This window comes from Girardinichthys multiradiatus, chromosome 13 (genome assembly GCF_021462225.1).
Source record: "Girardinichthys multiradiatus isolate DD_20200921_A chromosome 13, DD_fGirMul_XY1, whole genome shotgun sequence".
NCBI classification, from domain to species: domain Eukaryota; kingdom Metazoa; phylum Chordata; class Actinopteri; order Cyprinodontiformes; family Goodeidae; genus Girardinichthys; species Girardinichthys multiradiatus.
In genome coordinates this window covers 43,582,329-43,601,795 of record NC_061806.1, presented here as the reverse complement: position 1 = coordinate 43,601,795, position 19,467 = coordinate 43,582,329, and the positions used below count along the sequence as shown (strand labels likewise).

At 43.3% G+C, this 19,467-nt stretch overlaps 1 protein-coding gene and 1 long non-coding RNA gene across 3 annotated transcripts; both read right to left on the bottom strand.

Moving 5' to 3' along the window:
- Window positions 1–1,096: 1,096 nt before the first annotated feature.
- On the bottom strand, window positions 1,097–16,284 carry LOC124879755 (XK-related protein 8-like). Of its 2 annotated transcripts, XM_047384481.1 has the most exons (5): window positions 15,696–16,284; window positions 12,918–13,105; window positions 10,451–12,059; window positions 4,619–4,862; window positions 4,244–4,483 (listed from the first exon to the last, which is right to left on the bottom strand). In XM_047384481.1, exons 1-3 carry the CDS (start codon window positions 16,022–16,024, stop codon window positions 11,308–11,310), a joined length of 1,269 nt encoding a protein of 422 aa, XP_047240437.1. In that variant the 5' UTR covers window positions 16,025–16,284; the 3' UTR covers window positions 4,244–4,483; window positions 4,619–4,862; window positions 10,451–11,307. The 2 variants fall into 2 exon arrangements, with proteins under 2 accessions (XP_047240438.1, XP_047240437.1); XM_047384482.1 differs by lacking the exons at window positions 4,244–4,483; window positions 10,451–12,059; window positions 12,918–13,105; window positions 15,696–16,284 and adding exons at window positions 1,097–2,560; window positions 3,317–3,507 and having other exon boundaries at window positions 4,619–5,488.
- Window positions 8,836–9,909, bottom strand: LOC124879756. Its single transcript, XR_007041111.1, has 3 exons — window positions 9,854–9,909; window positions 9,009–9,102; window positions 8,836–8,898 (listed from the first exon to the last, which is right to left on the bottom strand). It is a non-coding gene; the product is annotated as an uncharacterized LOC124879756 (long non-coding RNA).
- Window positions 16,285–19,467: the final 3,183 nt, after the last annotated feature.

Sequence of the window (19,467 nt, the reverse complement as noted above, 5' to 3'; positions counted from 1 at the left end):
CCGTGATCGGAAGCTTAAATCCTGGAAAATCTAACCAAAGCTAATCTTGTCTTATAGACATGAACAAACAGCCTGGGCGTTGATGGAGCGTCTGGAGTTTACTAGAACATTGGTTAAAGGTTCTGAACAGAAGGTTCTAAAACTACCTCCTCTAAGGAAGAGCCTGCAGCAGTTTTCCTTTTTTATTTTTAGGTGGTGGATTCTTTTGGGATCTGGGAGTAGTTTTAAACCAGAGAGGACTGGTGGGATTTGAAGATTGTTGTGGTGCTTTCAGTTAAGACAACGCATTTCTCTCCATTTTATGAACTCCGACACTAAAGGAACATGTTTATAAGCGGTGTTTGTTCAGGACTGCTTGCTGCTGGTCTAATGAGATTCAGACTGTCACAATTAGATTATTTCGACAACTTTCACCATTTTGGATGTTCCCAGCAGACATAAGAGACACTGAACTCCTCAGCAACCTCCAACTTTTCAGTCTGACTTTGCTCAACGCTGTATTTTTCATAGAGCCCAATATACTGAGCGGCACCATAGCAAAGAGCTGCTGGGATGCAACGTTTGGGAAAACGTATTTCAAGTTTCATGCATTCTGCTCTCAGGGCTCACACTGAAGGTATCTGTTTAGTGGCTGTGATGCTGAATCTCATGGAGCTTGGTGGGAACATTATGAAGTGGTAAGAAAATTGGTTGAATTCTTATCGCTATTTTCAGGAATTGTATTGAAGTTAAATACTTTCCTGATATCATGCAGCCCTAACATCCACCTTGGACTTGGAATATTTACCTTCCGAATACAAAGAAGGCACCAATAGACCTTAGAAAAATGAAATACGTAAATTAAAATGATCGTTAAATAAGTCCAAAGTACCTCACAGCTCAAAGAAAACTGGGAATCAGCAATCGCCAGGAAACACCTGCATCTCTACTTCTGCCTCCTTCATATTAATCTATTAATAATAATAATACTTGAAATGACTGGTTGCTGTAAGTCTGGATGAGTGTCCGTGTGAACATTACAGCAGAGGCTGGAGGTGACAGACGAAGCTAAACTTCAGGATATCTCAGGAGCTTCATGTCCATCTTGGATATAAACAAAGTTTCAAGAGAAATTTATTTTCATTCAACTGGAACAGGAAGAAACACTGGAAATGAAACCATTTAACATTACAGCTTCAAAATTATCCACACCTGGAAAAATGACCAAAAAAGTATTTATGTTTTCCATGTTTCTAAGACTGCCTGGAAATTCTGCCAGGAATGCTGCTGGGAACCCTGCGCTCTTCTTTGGAAAAGAGTCGATCTTTTAAACAGCTGTGGCATGTCGGAACCAATCGGGTCAAACACATAAAGCCTGGAATACTGGAGGTAGGTGTCTTGATGCAGGAATTGTGGTTCAAATAAATATTTCTAAACTACTTCGGTGAGAGAGAACCTGGAAGTCTGAAATGAATGCAGCATCAGAACCCTGAGCAGCAGGATCAGAGATGTTCAGGAAGCACCAGACATCCTGCTCGCTCCAGGGTTTTATCCCACTGAGACTCTGTGGGATGTTCTGGAGAAGACCTACACAGCGCTCTGAAGTAGGCCCAGATCCTGAGGAAAATGAAGGCTGCTTCCAGCCAGAACCTGATAGACCAGAGTTAAAGAGGCAGCATTTAACATTTTTACATTCTTTCAATTGGATTTAAAGGAGCAGAGAGGAGGCAAGTATTTCATCTGGACCCGAGGAGCAGCTTGGATTCAGGAGGAGCAAGGTAAATAAAGTCTGGTTCCTTCAGGTCCTGGTGCAGCAGGATTCAGGCTTCAGCACCATCAGCTGATTTCGAGTAAAAGTTCTCAGCCAGCTTCTTCATCCTCTTGTTGCAATGAGCTCGTGGGCCTGGCTCACTGGGCATCTGGTTCATTCCACGAAACGCAACAGCTCCTCTGAGACCAGAGTCCACTTCATCTCTCTGCTGCTCATTCATCGTGTCTCCTATCAGCTCTTCTTTGTACAACTTTGGATGGAAGAACCGATAATAAATGATCTTACAAACCAACCCGACCACATAAACTGAGACCACAGCGCCGCTAATGATGGCCGCCTGCAAACATGACATTTCAATGTGAGGAAGAAAATCCGAACTCATCTTCCAGTACCACACTCCACAGAGGACGGAGATATCCACCAGGATGTAGGTGTGGTACACTATTGTCCACTTCCTGGTCTTCCCATCCACCACGTTGAACCAGTTAAAGTACCAGATGAGGCCCACGGTGGCCCGGTACAGCCACTCTCCCCCAGCACTGTCCATGAATGTTGTCTTGGAGCGCCAGGCGAAGAAGAACAGCAGCAACCAGGAGCAGAAGAAGTGGGTGAAGATGAAGCAGGGCTCCACAGACGCAAAGAGGGCAAGGGCGACGACGCGAGACGACAGGAGGAGCAGGTTCCAGAAGAAGAAGATGATCGATGACATGATTGGCTGCTTCTCCTTCTCTGGCAGGAAGGAGCGCAGGCAGCGATGGTACGTGGTCACGCAGAAGGCGACGGCCGACAGTGAGGCGATAGTCTTCAGCACTGAGGAGGAAGAGAGACGACAGGAGAACGTTCAGAGATCATCACACCCTAAAGCTGCACCAACAGACCAACCTCATGTAGCATGCAGCGAAGCAAAGGGTTCATTTCTCATGACCAAACTTTAGATCCTTTCAGGCTTAAAATGTCAACGTTCTCAGTCCTTTTTATCCCACAGGTAGAGCAGAAATACAACAGATCCATATGAATGTTCAGGGACGGATGGACAGACTGCTGGAACATCTAAATAGTGGGACAGAGAGAAAGTTTGGAATTATACGTCTTTTCCATATTTATTCAGAGCTGGGCAGCAGATCCAGGAGGGAAACCCAGACATCCTTCTCCCCAGTGACACTTTCCAGCTCACTCTGGGGGACCCTACAGCCAGATGACCTTCCAGCAAGTTCTGGGTCTGACCCAGCATCTCCTTCCAGTAGGACCTTCACAGAAAACCTAAAAGGGAGGCGACCAGAACCGTACGGATCATCTGAAACGTCAGCTGACTTCTCTCAGTGTGCAGGAGCATGAGCTCTGCTCCGAGCTTCAGCAACCAGTCAGTTAAAGGTATTCCTTATTTTTCCTCTAACAGGTTTTGATTATGATTACAAAACAAAGCTGACCTCTACTCTTCAGAGCAAGAGTTGAACTCTGAGCTTCAATGAATACAATTACAAGCTTTATCTTAGAATCACAGCGGTCGATTTACAGGCCTGAGACCGATTTCTACTGCTGATGGTGAAAATTAGAAGAAATGTGAACCTGTGACGGGATCCAGCTTTCCCTCCTGCAGGATGACTGTGAGCATCAGGATGATCTGAGGAGCACTCTCCGAGAAGGTCTCCATGATCCGCAGCAGGCTCAGGTCGTGGTTCAGGTAAACGGCCAGGTCTCCTGCATCGCTGGTGTCTGAGCAGCGGCTGTTAAAGGAAGTCTCCAAGACAGCTGCATGTCTGGAATAAAACCAGTAAGACCCTATTAATGACACTCTTCTGAGGAGGCATTCATTCACAAACAGCTTCTGAACGCTAGACCCCGAGACATGACTTATCATCCCTGATGTTTCCTCTAACAGGCTGCAGAGATTTCCCACATGATGCAACAGCTGCTGACAGAAAACGCCTGATAGGCTGTGTGTGTGTGTGTGTGTGTGTGTGTGTGTGTGTGTGTGAGCACATGTTACAATAACATGTGATTAACCCTGGGTGATAACATCAGAAGCCACCACCCAGAAAAGGTCTGAACAAACTGAGATAAGGAGGAATGAAGCTAAATAAGAGCCTGTGAATTACCCACAGTCAAGCCATAAAGTATTCACACCCCTGACAGGTTTAGGTCTAAAGTAAGTCACCAACATGTTTCTTCTGACTGGAACTAATATTAACGGGCTGAAGCGACCCAGTCCAAGTCCTGACTAGAATCTCATCGAGAATCGGTGCAGGGTGCTAAAGATTAGGGCGATGGTAAGGAGGCCTTCCAGCCTCGAACACCAGAACCCCAGAAGAAACCTGAAGAAACTGCTTGGCTGTTGGAAGAAGAGCTCAATTGCTTTTTGCAATTATTGAGGATCATCATAAAACCTAACTAAAAACGGAGGAATGATCATCCTGTAACGTTTTGGTTTTGAGGGACGCTGGTCTCGTTTCCATCAGAAATAAACTTCTTACTTAAATAAATCTGTCGGAATCATTTTGATGTTTCTGTATTTTTGTTTTATTTTTATATAATGAAACAGATAATAATTGGTCATTTTTAATAAGTTCTATGCTGTTCCATGAAGGAATAAATAGAATAAACTAAAAGGTATTTTGTGTGTGAAAATCCCTGTAGATGTTTCTAGATATTCTCAGGCCGGTTTTTCACTAGCTTCTCCTCATCTGTTCTTCATCTCCTACGTTTTTACCGGAGCAGGACTCCAGCTGCTGTTTCCTGTAAAAGGAAACATTTTGCATAAACTGGCACCAAAGATAAACCCAGATTCAACCTCTGATTGGAGAAATTAATGAAACCAAAGTCCTGTTGAAAGAACAGCTGAAATTAGAGTTGGAGGAACTTTGGACACACCTGACATAGATCCCCAGCTGGAACATATGTAGCATCCCAAGGCTGGGCTTCAGGAAGCCCTCCACCTTGGTACTCGTGTCAAATTCATCGTAGCTGTACCAGAACCAGCTGTAGAGCTGGGTGAGCACAGAGGAGCCAATGAGAAGCACCAGCAGCACGGTGAGGCACAGGTAGGCCTCCTCCTGGTAAAAGTTCACTGCAGCCAAGACGTCCAGAACAATATCCAACAGAAACAGGGGCAGACCTGCTGAGGTGAAGAAACAGTCCAATGTAGAGTACTTAAACACATGCATCCTTGAAGTTTCTGAGGAGCTACATTACTACAAGTGACAGCTGACTAAATACACACGAAATCGAAAGCAAGAGCCGAAGTTCACAAAAAGTCAAAATCTCCACCCACTAAGCCTCTTAAAGGGAAACTGCTCCTCTGCTGTGCTACAGCTGAAGAGATCTACTGAAACCAGACTGAAGGAGGTTAAGGTGCAGCAGGAGGAGGAGCTGCACCAGACCAGCCTCACCAAGGTCTGTCAGGGTGAACAGAGCGTGCAAAGCTCAGCACAGCCTGCTAACACACTGATCCACCATGGAGCTTAGCAGAGCTCCAGAAGAAAGACCTGTGGTGTACCAGCAGAGGTTCCAACATTCATTCAGAAGCAGCAAAATCCTTCCATCAACATGAAAAATACAGACAGGATTCAACAATTAAACACAAAACGAGCCTTTATTCGTTGGCTCCTCCGGTGTAAAATCATTCAGTTTGTCGTTGGTGTCATCATCACCCGTTTACGGTGGCCGTGGGGTGCAAAACACTTTTACAAGTACCGAAACAAATTTACATTTCAGAAAACAAATTTACATTTCAGAAAACAAATTTACATTTCAGAAAATCAACCGGAAAGGGAATGTACCAACGCCGAGGCTGACCCGGAAGTCAGCCTCAGGGCTGCATCCTTCGAAGGTCGTATTTGTAGGCCGATTACGTCACAGCGCGTCAACGAAGGCTGTCCCAATTCATGAATCATTCCGAGCAAATGCTGCCGACAAATGTGTCCTTATTTTGCCCGATTTGAAGGATGGATCGTGAGTATCCTTCGCGGCTCATCATTTCCCATCATTCATTGCGAGTCGAAGCGGATTGGTCAAGCAGGGGAAGCCATGGCGGACCATAGCAACAAAAGCTGTGAGTAAATTGTGGAAAATTACACTTTCTGTGACACAAATTAACTTCTACAATGTTTTTAGTGCGGGAATATAACTATGTAGACGTGAAATATCTGCTTGATTTATCAAGATATCGCTTAATTTCAAATGTGCTCCGACGTGTTCGGAGTTTTCCGTTCCCGGCGTAGTAACCGGCTCGCCTCGCCAGTCCTACCGGCGGTGAGGTGAGCTAGCCCCGGTAGAGATCTGACCGGACTATCGGCACTAAGCTCCCGCTGGCAGTCATCACAGTGAACGTTTAACACAAGTGATTTCTAACAGTTTATGTTATTATTTTAATTGTTACTGAAAATCGATTTAATATTTCAGGTGATATTAAGGTTAACCAGAATAAATGGACAGTTTTATGTAATCCAACTGTATCGCTGGAGAGTGTGATTGAGAATAAATAAGCTTTACAATATAAATTTTTAATGAAGAAATGTGCTATATGTTTTAAAAGTTTATTTATAATTCAGTTAGCATTATAATTTCTGATTCCAGGTACAATACAGAGACAATCATGTTCAGGTAAAAAAGATGTTTGATTTAACTAGCCAATAAACAAAGAGATAGCAACTTTATGGCTAATGTATGTTGACATATTTTATATCTATATATATATATATATATTATAAACAACAACTTTCAATTTTAAGATAGATGGGAATTATAAAGTATTTGATCCCCTCTGGCTGTTCTTAGATAATTATATAATAATGCAGTGTTTTTGGTGTATTAGTATCTTCTTGCTTTGATCACTTATAATATCCAGAAGCATGCCTTAAAAATAATGTGTTTTTCCATCTCCATTCTTCCCTTTTCTAGACCAGACCTCTTTACTGCAGGATCAACCTGAGTGTCCCAGTCCTGAAACGCTTCTTCAACCAGGAGGACACCAGGCCTGATTTTCAGCTGAGCAGGGAGTCTCTGGCTTAATCTTTTGCACCAGGATAGGCAACATGGATGGGTGCTACTATTGAGACCTTGGTTTTTCTTTTCATGATGGCAAGTGGCACATCCTACAGAGTGGTCTGCAGAGTGTTTGGGATGCCTCGCTCTACTGTCCATCGCATCGTCCACAGAGTTACAGAGGAGATGGTGGCTATTCGTCACCAGGTCATCTACCTTCTAAAGACCCCTGAGGACTTAAGGCAGTGTCCCGTGAGTTTGCAGGGCTGGACGTCACAGAGTTTTTCTTAAAGCTGTGGGTGCAATTGACGGCTGCCATATCCACTTCAGGTGTCCAAGCAGCCCTGATGGTCAGTGCTACAGGAACAGGAAACTCTTCCCTTCCATAATCCTGCTGGCAGTTTCTGAGAGCCATTTTATTGACACGTAGGTGGGCTGGCCTGGGTCAGTGCATGACTCTAGGGTGCTCCGCCACAGCCCACTGTACAGTTTATCCTCCTCCAGGGCATTTTATCCTTGGTGATGGAGGATACCCATGCCTCCAATATCCTCTCCCCCTCATCACTCCCTAGAAGAGGACAAGACAAGGTGTGGGAGCCCAGCGCTTTAACAGCTCTATAATAGAGCGTGTTTTTGGAATGATGAAAACCAGATTCAGGGCCATCTTCCTGCAAGCGCTGGAGGTGCACGACACCTTTGTACCTCACGTAAGTTTTGACCTAGATCCATTTTATATATACATTATACATAATATATACACATATATGCACCCTCTTTTAAATAGTTTTCAGGTCATAACAGCATGCACCATCCTCCACAACATCTGCCTTGGTGCTGGGGATGTCATGGCCCCAGAGGATGACCCAGAGGAGGCTGTAGAAGAGGATGAGGTTGAGGTCAGGACTGAGACAGTCAGCGGTGCTCTCTGGCGGGACCAGCTTTCAGCTGAGGTGTCTGCCCTGGAGGAGGTACCACCAGAACATGACTACTGTATGCAGCCAAGTATAATATTATAGATGTGATTAATGTTTGAGGGGTATAACTAATTGTAATATTTTGTGAGCACCATCTTCTAATTCTGCATTTTTCCTATTACCTCTTAGTGATGTGGCAGCCGTCAATTCAGCCAGCCCTTTAAACCCACTTGATGGACGATGACGTGGACAGCGGAGAGAGACATCATAAACATCTACAGACCACCTGTGTGATGCTTCGCTCACCATCCAGAAAGACTAACCAAAGGTCTCAGTTGCAGCATCCATCCATGTCTCTGACCTTGTGAAAGATTTAGCCACATCGTCAGAGACTTTCTGTTCAGAAAGACATCTGCCTTTTTGTTCTGTTCAAGAGGTTTTTCCAGGAACTGGTCACTCAGGTTGATCCTGCTGTCTCCATTATAAATACTTGTACATAGTTTTATTTTATGCATTTTGACTTATAATCCTGATCTGTTTGAATGTTTTCTTCCCCCATTCTGTTTAAAATGCTGTTTGTATTTTTCATAATAAATTCTGTTTATAACTTTAAATGAAGTTGATGTATTGTTAGATCAAATGGAAATAACATTAGTGACAAAAACAATTTTGAAATTTATTAGAAGACCTTAAAACTTTAAGAAACAATCTGAACAAAACACATTTATTTATTTCTTTTATAGCATCTTATTTTGGTGCCATTCTTTGGAAAACAGTCTGTCCATTCTCTGTAGCCTCATGTCCTCCCTGATCATCTCCATCATCTCTGTCCCTCTTTCTTTTCTGACCCCTTCCTGCTGGCTCACTGTCTTCCTTCTCCATCTGGTTGTCCACCGCTCTGCTTGGCCCTGGAGTGTCCTCAGGGATGGAGGCAATCAGGACAGGAGGTGTTGTGGAAGACCTCTGTCCCAACATCTCATCCATAAAGACAAACCAGGTCCAAGTAGCAGCAGTGGGCTTTTCACTCCCTCTCCTGACCCTGGATACTTACAATCCTAAAGTTAGATGGAATAAAAAAAGAGTTGACTAAACAGAGAAACCAACAAGACTTTTAGAAATATTTTTTTATTTGTGTGTGACATGAGAACTTCTAAACATAATCTAAATTCATTTTTTTTTTTCAAATTGTCCCACATTGTTTTGTCCTGCAAAGGGGTGACCTTCCCCTGTTGGTCCATCTTCTCCAGAATTGTCCTGAACCAGAAGAAGTATGTTAATCACTGTATGAATATTTATGAAAGTTAGAAAGATAGGAGTTATTGAAACTGGACAGAAACTGACTGTAAAGAATGTAGTTATTGTACCTCCAAGCCACGGTGGCTGAGTTTTTAGCTCCAGTAAAAAGGTGGTGGTTCTCAGCCCTGACCTTAATAAACGGACCCGTCTGCTGCTTTGTACCTAAAACAAATATGAAAATACCAACAAAAAAAAACATCTTACTTAATATCAGTGTAAAAAAAAAGTATTTTTTAATTTTACATTTGTCTTAATTTGAAGAAAATATTTCTATGCAAATGTCTAAAACAAGCTCTTTCAAACTTTTAACTTCTTTACTGAGATTCATTTACATTTGGAGGTTTATTCCTCGTCGGGTTTATTTGGAATCAGAAATTATAATGCTAACTGAATTATAAATAAACTTTTAAAACATGACTGACTGACTGACTTTTAAAACATATAGCACATTTCTTCATTAAAATGTAATATTGTAAAGCTTATTTATTCTCAATCACACTCTCCAGCGATACAGTTGGATTACATAAAACTGTCCATTTATTCTGGTTAACCTTAATATCACCTGAAATATTAAATCGATTTTCAGTAACAATTAAAATAATAACATAAACTGTTAGAAATCACTTGTGTTAAACGTTCACTGTGATGACTGCCAGCGGGAGCTTAGTGCCGATAGTCCGGTCAGATCTCTACCGGGGCTAGCTCACCTCACCGCCGGTAGGACTGGCGAGGCGAGCCGGTTACTACGCCGGGAACGGAAAACTCCGAACACGTCGGAGCACATTTGAAATTAAGCGATGTCTAGATAAATCAAGCAGATATTTCACGTCTACATAGTTATATTCCCGCACTAAAAAACATTGTAGAAGTTAATTTGTGTCACAGAAAGTGTAATTTTCCACAATTTACTCACAGCTTTTGTTGCTATGGTCCGCCATGGCTTCCCCTGCTTGACCAATCCGCTTCGACCCGCAATGAATGATGGGAAATGATGGGCCGCGAAGGATACTCACAACGCATCCTTCAAATCGGGCAAAATAAGGACACATTTGTCGGCAGCATTTGCTCGGAATGATTCATGAATTGGGACAGCCTTCGTTGACGCGCTGTGACGTAATCGGCCTACAAATACGACCTTCGAAGGATGCAGCCCTGAGGCTGACTTCCGGGTCAGCCTCGGCGTTGGTACATTCCCTTTCCGGTTGATTTTCTGAAATGTAAATTTGTTTCGGTACTTGTAAAAGTGTTTTGCACCCCCCGGCCACCGTACCCGTTTCTATGGCAACCAAAGGCATGAAGCTGAAGCAGGTTAGGTCACACAGAGGGAAGGAAGGCAGCTGCTAACTTCCCCTTTGGACAGAACAATGAGAACCTGCTACTGTAACGGGTCAGGTGAGGAGGAACAATACTGACAAGCTTAAAGAACCAGTTCCCGTTCTGTCTGCGAGCTGCAGTCAGTCATTCTGCTAGAAAAAGGCGCTGCTGCAGGCCGTACATGGGTCCAGATTACCCTGAGATCCTTCCTGAGGTAGCTGTCGGGATGCTTCAGGCTGCTGTGCTGGCCATGATTTCCACCAGCTGTTCCGGTTCTGGTCTCTGCAGGCAGCTCACTCTCCAAAATATCCTCCAAACAGCAGGAATGTTCCTGGGAAAACCTGAAATATCCTGGATGTCTCCTGGAAACAGATGACTGGAGCGGGAAAAGCAATCAGAGCACAGCCTGATGGGTGACCCAGTCCTAGTTCAGATCTGGGAACAGCGGCACAGAAACAGAACGTTCTTTGTCTGTGGACAGAAAACCTGATTTATTGTAACTGACCAGATGAAGAATGTTTTTAAGCCAAGTAGAATAATTCCCAGATCAGGGTGTTTCTATCTGTGTCTGAATGGCAGACAGCGCCACCTAGTGTTCAACAGAAGGACCTTTATTTTCCTCAGAGTGATTGTGTGAATGTAACAGTTTTGCAGAACATGTTGCAGTCTGATTCCTATAACTGCAATAAAACTGAATAATAAAAGGAGACCGATTCCTCATGAATATGAAGCTACATTTCTTCATTTCTATAAATAAAAAGTGCATGAAGACCAGTGAAGGAGAAAATGGGAAAAGATTTGGAACAGATGTTGGATCTTTATGATCTGTGGGAATATTTGGAAAAAAATGATGTTTTGGGCTGAAATTATTGGGATAATATAAATCAGAGGAAGGATCTGAATCAGTTTTGGGAGTTTTAAATGATGCCTGTAACTCATCTCTGCATCCTGAAGGTTTTTTAGTTTCTTTTGCACTAACGAATATTGAGGAAGCTTCTTGTGTTGACCTGTGATGCAGAATAAACATAAACAGGAAGCTGGAACATCCCTTTCTCAGAAATGTGACACCTCGGCTCCCTTTGCTCCATCAGAAGCTCTGATGGTTCTAATGTTGGTGTAAAAATGAGCAGCCAGGTGGGCCATGCGCTGGTTGAGCAGCTGGGAGGCAAGCGCTCCGTCTTGGACGGAAAAGTCTCGGAGGGCCACATCAGAGTCCGGCAGATCGGCTGATAGCCTAGGCTCCCTGTCCAGGAGCCTGAACAGTTTGGGGTGGAAGCAGCAGTAGTAGAGGGCTTTTAAAAAGAGACCCAGCAGGTAGGTGCAAGGAAGCCCGATGAGCAGAATGAGGGCGTATGCCTCAGTTTGCACCAGGTCTCTGTAGCTCCACCAGGTGGCGAGCAGGACAACTACATCTGCAGTGATGAAGGAGTGGTAGATGACGCTGCGGCCGAGCGTCCGGCCATCAGCCACATTAAACCAGCTGAAGTACCAGATGAGACCCACAGTGGCGCGGTACAGCCACTCCCCGCCAGCGCTGTCCATGAAGTTGGTCCTCTGCTGCCATGCCCACAGCATGAACACCAGCCACAGCAGCAGGAAGTGAAGAGCAATGAAGCTAGGCAGAACGGAGGAGAAAAGGGCAAGGGCCGCCACACGGGGCCCAATCAGCATCAGGTTCCACAGGAAGTAGATCAGGGAGGAACCCCAATGCTGCTTGGCTTTGTCTGGGAGGAAGGAGCGCAGGGAGCGATGGTAGTCCACCACCATCCAGGCGATGGAAGTGGTGGAAGCAGCAACACTAACAACTGCAGAAACACAAATGAGAAGGAAGTCATGGTAAAAGAAAGTACACCCTCTTTCTGTTCTAGCAGAAAAAATAATGATCAGGTTTTGAAATTATTTCAGTCTAAGCTCACAGGTGAAACCAAAATGGAAAAGCAGCAAAGTGGTTAAAACAAGCCCAAACCATGAGCCCACCGCCACCGTGCTTTTACAGATAGTATGAGCTGTTTGTGTTGATCTGCTGTGTTTGGTTTCCTCCAGCCATGGTTCTGTCCATTATGGTCAAACATCTCTACTTTGGTCCCAGAAGTCTCGTGCTTCATTCAAATGCAGCTTTGCAACCCAAGTCCTGCTAGCATCTTGTTTTTAGAGAGAAGAGGCTTCCTCCTTTAACCCTTCCAAACAGTCATACTGGTTCAGTGTCATGACCTTTAACCTCTAACTTGCTAACTTAGGTCTGTAAAGTCTGAGATGGAGCTCCTGGGTGTTTAGTCATTTCTCTGAGCTTCACGCTCTGACGTTGGCGTCCACTACTGGGAAGATTGGCAGCTGTCTAAGATGTTTTCCGTTTGGGAATAATCTTTCTCTCTGCTGAATGATGGACCTCCGATTGGTTTGGAGATGACCTTATAACCCTTTTCGGGTTGATGGGCAGCATCAGTTGCTTTTCTAAGGTCACAGCTGATGTCTCTCCATCTAGGCATCGTGTTAACACACACATGTTTGCTACAGAGCAGCACATTGAGAAGCTCCTGCTTTCAAAGAGCTGGAGTTGGTTCTTTCACTCACAGCTTCTTCATTCTGGTTTCATCTTTGTGGAATCTGTTGGGTTCTGTTGTCCGCTTGTGCAGGAAAGAGTTTCAGGGAAAAATGTGACTCACACTGGACTGTCCTGGCCTTGTTGGTGCGGAGCATGACATAGATCATCAGGATGAGCTGAGGCGTGCTCTCACAGAACGTCTCAATCAGACGGAGCATGCTCAGATCGTGTGTGAGGTAGACGGCGTACCCAGAGCCCTCCTCCTTCCTCCACCACACCCTGAAGCCCTGGCGTATCGCTGAGATGTGTCTGCGAGGACAAGAGGAGAAATGAGGCATGATGATGGAATCAACTGCCTGATTATTTCTGCATGGTTCACCTTTACATCCCTACTGAGTGACCTGATTAACTAGTTACCACACCTGAAAATGTTCCCAGTTTTCCTGTGAGAAAATGGACAAAGTGAAAAGCTCCTGAGGCCAGCTGGGCGTCAGGCTCTGCTGACATGCCGAGAAACCATCCTGCATCATTTCTATGAAATCGTTGTGCTGACAGGCCTTGTGTTGTGGAAACCCAAACACCACTGACTTAAACCTACGTGAACCAAGGCAAGAAATGAACTAAATCTCTCAGCGTTGCTCGCATTGGTTTGGACTTTTCTCATAACAGCCAGCATGAAGCTGAGAGATTTGATGTGGCTTCATCTCATCTTCATCCATTCATTTAGAAACATTTCTACAGCTGATGATAATCCTGACTTGGTTGATCATCTGAATCCATGACAGTCTAAGTCTTTGAGGATCAAGTATGCTACAAGAACCTCCAGATCAAAGTTCTTCACAGAAAGATTGGATGAGATTTGTAAGATGGACCACTGTGATCTCTGATACCTCAAATCGTCCACATCAAGAACCATCATTCGTCAAGAGATGACAGAACCACACGGAGAAGGGAATACTTTGGAGAACTTATGTGCGGCTCTAAAATGTGATAAAATGATGCAGCATTGACTTAGAAAACTCCAGCAGAGACATTAGAGCAACATCTGCTGCCGCCAGGACCACATCTTCTCCAGAGACATGCAAGGCAATAGAAACCACACTATAAAGGCCTGGCTGAGGAAGAGGAGGGTACCATTGCTGGACTGGTCTGCCTGCAGTCCTGACCTGTAGCCAACAGAGAATGTTGGACAATTTAGAGACCAGAAATGGGACACCTGGGCATCCTGGGCACCTTTAGTTGGGTTTGCAGGTAAAAACGGGACAGAGTGACACCTGGGAGTGCTTGGAGTCCTCAATAACACAACAGCTTTAGGTACTGGGAGAAGAAATGGGAATCCAAACATGGACTGGTTACCATGACAACCAAGACTTAAAAACGTTATGGTTTAAAACTGAAATGTTCTTCATAAATTCCTCCAGATTAAACCTCTTGTCATGAGATGTCAGAGATTTGGTTATTATTTAAAATGTGGGCTGAGTTGTAAATGAGTAATCTTATAAATATTTGTTTGTTATTATGTTATATTATTTTTTAGATCATCCAAAGAGTGTACTTTGCTCAGTGCAATAAGTGGAATATTGTTTGAGTCATTAAAGTTGTAGGATGGAGATGTGGATGGTGTTTTTGATCACGTTGTCCCATAAATAAACTTGGGAATGCCTTCTGGATGTCTGCCTCCATGGCTGCTCGACATACATAACAACCAGCCTTTACACACTTCCAGAAAATTTAAATGTGGAACAAAGCACTGCTATTTAGGTGGTTTTATGAAGTTAGTGCTGACGAAGAGGTTTGCATACATGTAAACTTTTATAAAGGAAGGTTTATTATTTCGGCAATTTTAGATTTATTTCCAACGACTTGGCACTTTTTTAAAATGCCTAATATTTTGGGTTAAAAATATTTAATAGGATTACAAGCTGTTTTTGTTTGTTTCACTAAGGTAAAACAAAAGGCAGGTAAATTTGTTTTTTAATTAGCTTTTTTTTATTGACCTTTTGACTAATTAAAGCAGTGTTTTGACAAAAAGCCCTAAAATGTTTTCTGTTCATAAATATTAATAGTAAAAAGATTCATTTTAATTTATTTCTTAATAGCCATTAGCTTTCCTAAGCAAAAACCAAAATATGTAAACACTAATAGATTGGATACAAGCAGATAAAGGAAGAGCAGGAATCAACTGAATAATCTACAATCTACCCGGGTGCCTACAGAGTTCTCCAGCTGGATGCTTCACAGATGTTTGGTGCTTTCTCTATTATTTCTGATGGTATTAATAACGATAACATTGCAACAATTAACTGGCTAATTTTAACAGCAGGATATTGTTTTAAATAAAAACATTGTGATTTAATTCAACTTACTGTCGGAATGTCATAACCTGATTTCAATTAGGAACACCTGCATTGACAACAACTGTTTCTGGAATGTGTTGCTCCTGAAAAGCAGGTTATGAATAGATATGAAAAGATGAAACGAAGCTTAAGAAGCTCTGGACTGAATAGGTATGTGTTCCTAAAGCCATTTTGATAGGGATGTGCCATCAGAATCCATCCATCTTCTATACCCACTTATCCCTGCTGGGTCGCAGGGGGAACTATTTCCTGGGGTCATTGGGTGAGAGGCGGGGTACCCCTGAATAGGTTGCCAGTCCACTAGAGGCCATAATAATATGAATAATAATAACACTGCACACCACCCTGAACACATCATCCCTTTTGTGAAACATGGTGAAGGCAGCATCATGCTGTGGGGAAACTAGTCAGAACTGATGGGAAGATGGGTCTGAATCCAGGGCTGACACACGTTACATGTCTGAAAAGAAAATTAGGAACTAACAGAATGCGATTAAACAGGTTCGGGGATACAAAACCAAGACCGGGACTCGGTGCGGTACCTGCAGAGGAAGCCCAGTTGGAGAACATGTAACAACCCGAACAGCTTCACTCGGTCCCCGCAGAACACACTCCCTGCCCCGGCAGCCTGCCCGCTGAATCCCGGAAGCTCCCTGTCGTACTGGAACCAGAACCAGCTGAACATCTGGACCACGATAGAAGACAGGACCATGAGGCCGACCAACACCCCGAACCAGAAGAAGTCCCCCTGGCAGTAAAACACTTTGGCCAGCCACAGGTCGGAGCCCCAGTCCAACAGGAAGGTACCAAGTCCCACCACCGAGAACGCGAAGTCGATCCAGGAGTACCTGGAGAAGGTTCTACTCTCCATCAGAACCGGGGACCGCACAGACACCTGTTACCTAGACGCTAGCAGCCCCGGCCGGCTAACATCGGACCGTTACTGAGCGGAGCATCTCCAGGGTCCCTCCGGAGGAACCACAAACTTCCCAGAAGTTCCACATTCAGCAGAGTTCCACCAGAAAAGACCGAACCCGTCAGAATGAGAAGTTGTAGGGAAAGAGTCCGCTTTAAAAGTTCGACCAGAACGTGGAGGATTCAGCCGTCAGGAGCTCCGCCCACCGCCCTCATCCTCCCGGGGCAGCGGGGTGTTCAATTTAAACCTCTCCGCTGCATATTTAAACTGATCAGAATTAATATCAGCAACTAAGTCATATAAACTGACTTTACTGAACATTAGATCTCTGTCAGGAAAATCATTTTTAATCAATGACTTCATTACTGACCACGATCTTGATGTTCTGTTTTTAACAGAAACATGGTTACATGAATTTAATGAAGCTCCCATTCTGATAGAGGCGACGCCTCCAAACTACTATTGTCTTTGTGAGAGCAGACAGCAAAGAAAAGGTGGAGGGGCCACTTTGTTTAAAGATTTATTAGAGTGTAAAAAAGTATTTCTGGACAAATTTGACTCTTTTGAATATTTGGCTCTCCAGGTAAAGAGCCCGGTCCGAACCATGTTCTTGAATATTTACAGGCCTCCTAAGTCCAAAACAAACTTTATCAATGATTTTAATGAGTTTTTATCTGTGATATGTGTTGATTATGACTGTTTAATTATTGTGGGAGACTTCAACATTCACATGGACAATACTGAAGACAGAAGGACAATAGATCTACAGGGGTTGGACAATGAAACTGAAACAGCTGTCATTTTAGTGTGGGAGGTTTCATGGCTAAACTGGACCAGCCTGGTAGCCAGTCTTCATTGATTGCACATTGCACCAGTAAGAGCAGAGTGTGAAGGTTCAATTAGCAGGGTAAGAGCACAGTTTTGCTCAAAATATTGAAATGCACACAACATTATGGGTGACATACCAGAGTTCAAAAGAGGACAAATTGTTGGTGCACGTCTTGCTGGCGCATCTGTGACCAAGACAGCAAGTCTTTGTGATGTATCAAGAGCCACGGTATCCAGGTTAATGTCAGCATACCACCAAGAAGGAAGAACCACATCCAACAGGATTAACTGTGGACGCAAGAGGAAGCTGTCTGAAAGGGATGTTCAGGTGCTAACCCGGATTGTATCTAAAAAACATAAAACCATTACTGCCCAAATCACGGCAGAATTAAATGTGCACCTCAACTCTCCTGTTTCCACCAGAACTGTCCATCAGGAGTTCCACAGGGTCAATATACACGGCCGGGCTGCTATAGCCAAACCTTTGGTCACTCATGCCAATGCCAAACGTCGGTTTCAATGGTGCAAGGAGCGCAAATCTTGGGCTGTGGACAATGTGAAACATGTATTGTTCTCTGATGAGTCCACCTTTACTGTTTTCCCCACATCCGGGAGAGTTACGGTGTGGAGAAGCCCCAAAGAAGCGTACCACCCAGACTGTTGCATGCCCAGAGTGAAGCATGGGGGTGGATCAGTGATGGTTTGGGCTGCCATATCATGGCATTCCCTTGGTCCAATACTTGTGCTAGATGGGCGCGTCACTGCCAAGGACTACCGAACCATTCTTGAGGACCATGTGCATCCAATAGTTCAAACATTGTATCCTGAAGGTGGTGCCGTGTATCAGGATGACAATGCACCAATACACACAGCAAGACTGGTGAAAGATTGGTTTGATGAACATGAAAGTGAAGTTGAACATCTCCCATGGCCTGCACAGTCACCAGATCTAAATATTATTGAGCCACTTTGGGGTGTTTTGGAGGAGCGAGTCAGGAAACGTTTTCCTCCACCAGTATCACGTAGTGACCTGGCCACTATCCTGCAAGAAGAATGGCTTAAAAATCCCTCTGACCACTGTGCAGGACTTGTATATGTCATTCCCAAGACAAATTGACGCTGTATTGGCCGCAAAAGGAGGCCCTACACCATACTAATAAATTATTGTGGTTATTTCAGTCTGATTTATTGACTAGTCCCAGACCAATCAACAGCTACAACTCTTTTGAATATTTAATCCTTAGTTTTCCTCATCCAAATTGCAAAGCACTAAAACCTCTTCTGTTTGTTGTTTTGTACTGTCCACCAGGCCCTTACTCTCAATTTTTAGATCAGTTTTCAGACCTTTTATCTGAGTTAGTGTTAAATACAGATAAAGTTATTATAGTGGGGGATTTTAACATTCATGTAGATGCTGAAAGGGATAGCCTAAATATAGCGTTTAATGCTATCTTAGACTCAATTGGCTTTGCTCAAAACATTAACAAACCTACCCACCTCTTTCTTCATTCTCTGGACCTTGTGCTGACATATGGCATTGAGTGTAAAGACATAACAATATTCTCTCATAACCCTGTCCTGTCTGACCATTTCTTAATAACCTTTGAGTTTAATTTAACCGAGTACTCCACACCTGAAAGAAAATTTCATTATAGTAGATCATTATCAGATGATGCTGTAACAACCTTTAAAGAATCTGTTCCACTTTTAATTTCCTCATTATCACAGAAAAACACAATGGAGGGCAATAATTTTGTTTCTGCCCCTTCACAAATTGATTCTCTTGTTCATAGTGTTTCTTCATCATTGTGTGATGCATTAGACAATGTAGCCCCCTTGAAAAAGAAGGTAATCATTAATAGGAGGCTAGCTCCTTGGTTTAATTCAGAGCTGCGTACTTTAAAGCACAATGTTAGAAAATTGGAGAGAAAATGGCGCTCTACACACCTAGAAGATTCCTACTTAATCTGGAAAAATAGCCTACTGTTGTATAAAAAGACACTTCGCCAAGCTAGAACAGCTTATTTCTCATCATTAATAGAAGAGAACAAGAATAATCCTAGGTTTCTCTTTAGTACAGTTGCTAAACTTACACAGAGTCATAGCTCTGTTGAGCCATCCATTCCCTTAGCTCTTAGCAGCCATGACTTTATGGGATTCTTCTTAAATAAAATTAATTCTATTAAAAAGAAAATCTTTGACATACTCCTGAAGATGATTACTTCATCCTCAGCAAGTGAGACAACATTGGAAATAACTGCAGAACCTGATCTGTGTTTGGACTGTTTTGATCCTGTGGAGCTTCCTGAGTTATCAGAAATATTAGCTTCATCTAAACCTTCAACTTGTATGTTAGACCCAATCCCAACCAAATTATTTAAGGAAGTGTTCCCTCTGATTACCAGCCCCATTTTAGATATGATTAATCTATCTTTAGTAAATGGATCAGAACCACAGGCTTTTAAGTTAGCTGTAATTAAACCTTTACTTAAGAAACCTTCGCTTGATTGAGATGATTTAATAAATTATAGACCTATATCCAATCTTCCATTTTTATCTAAAATTCTTGA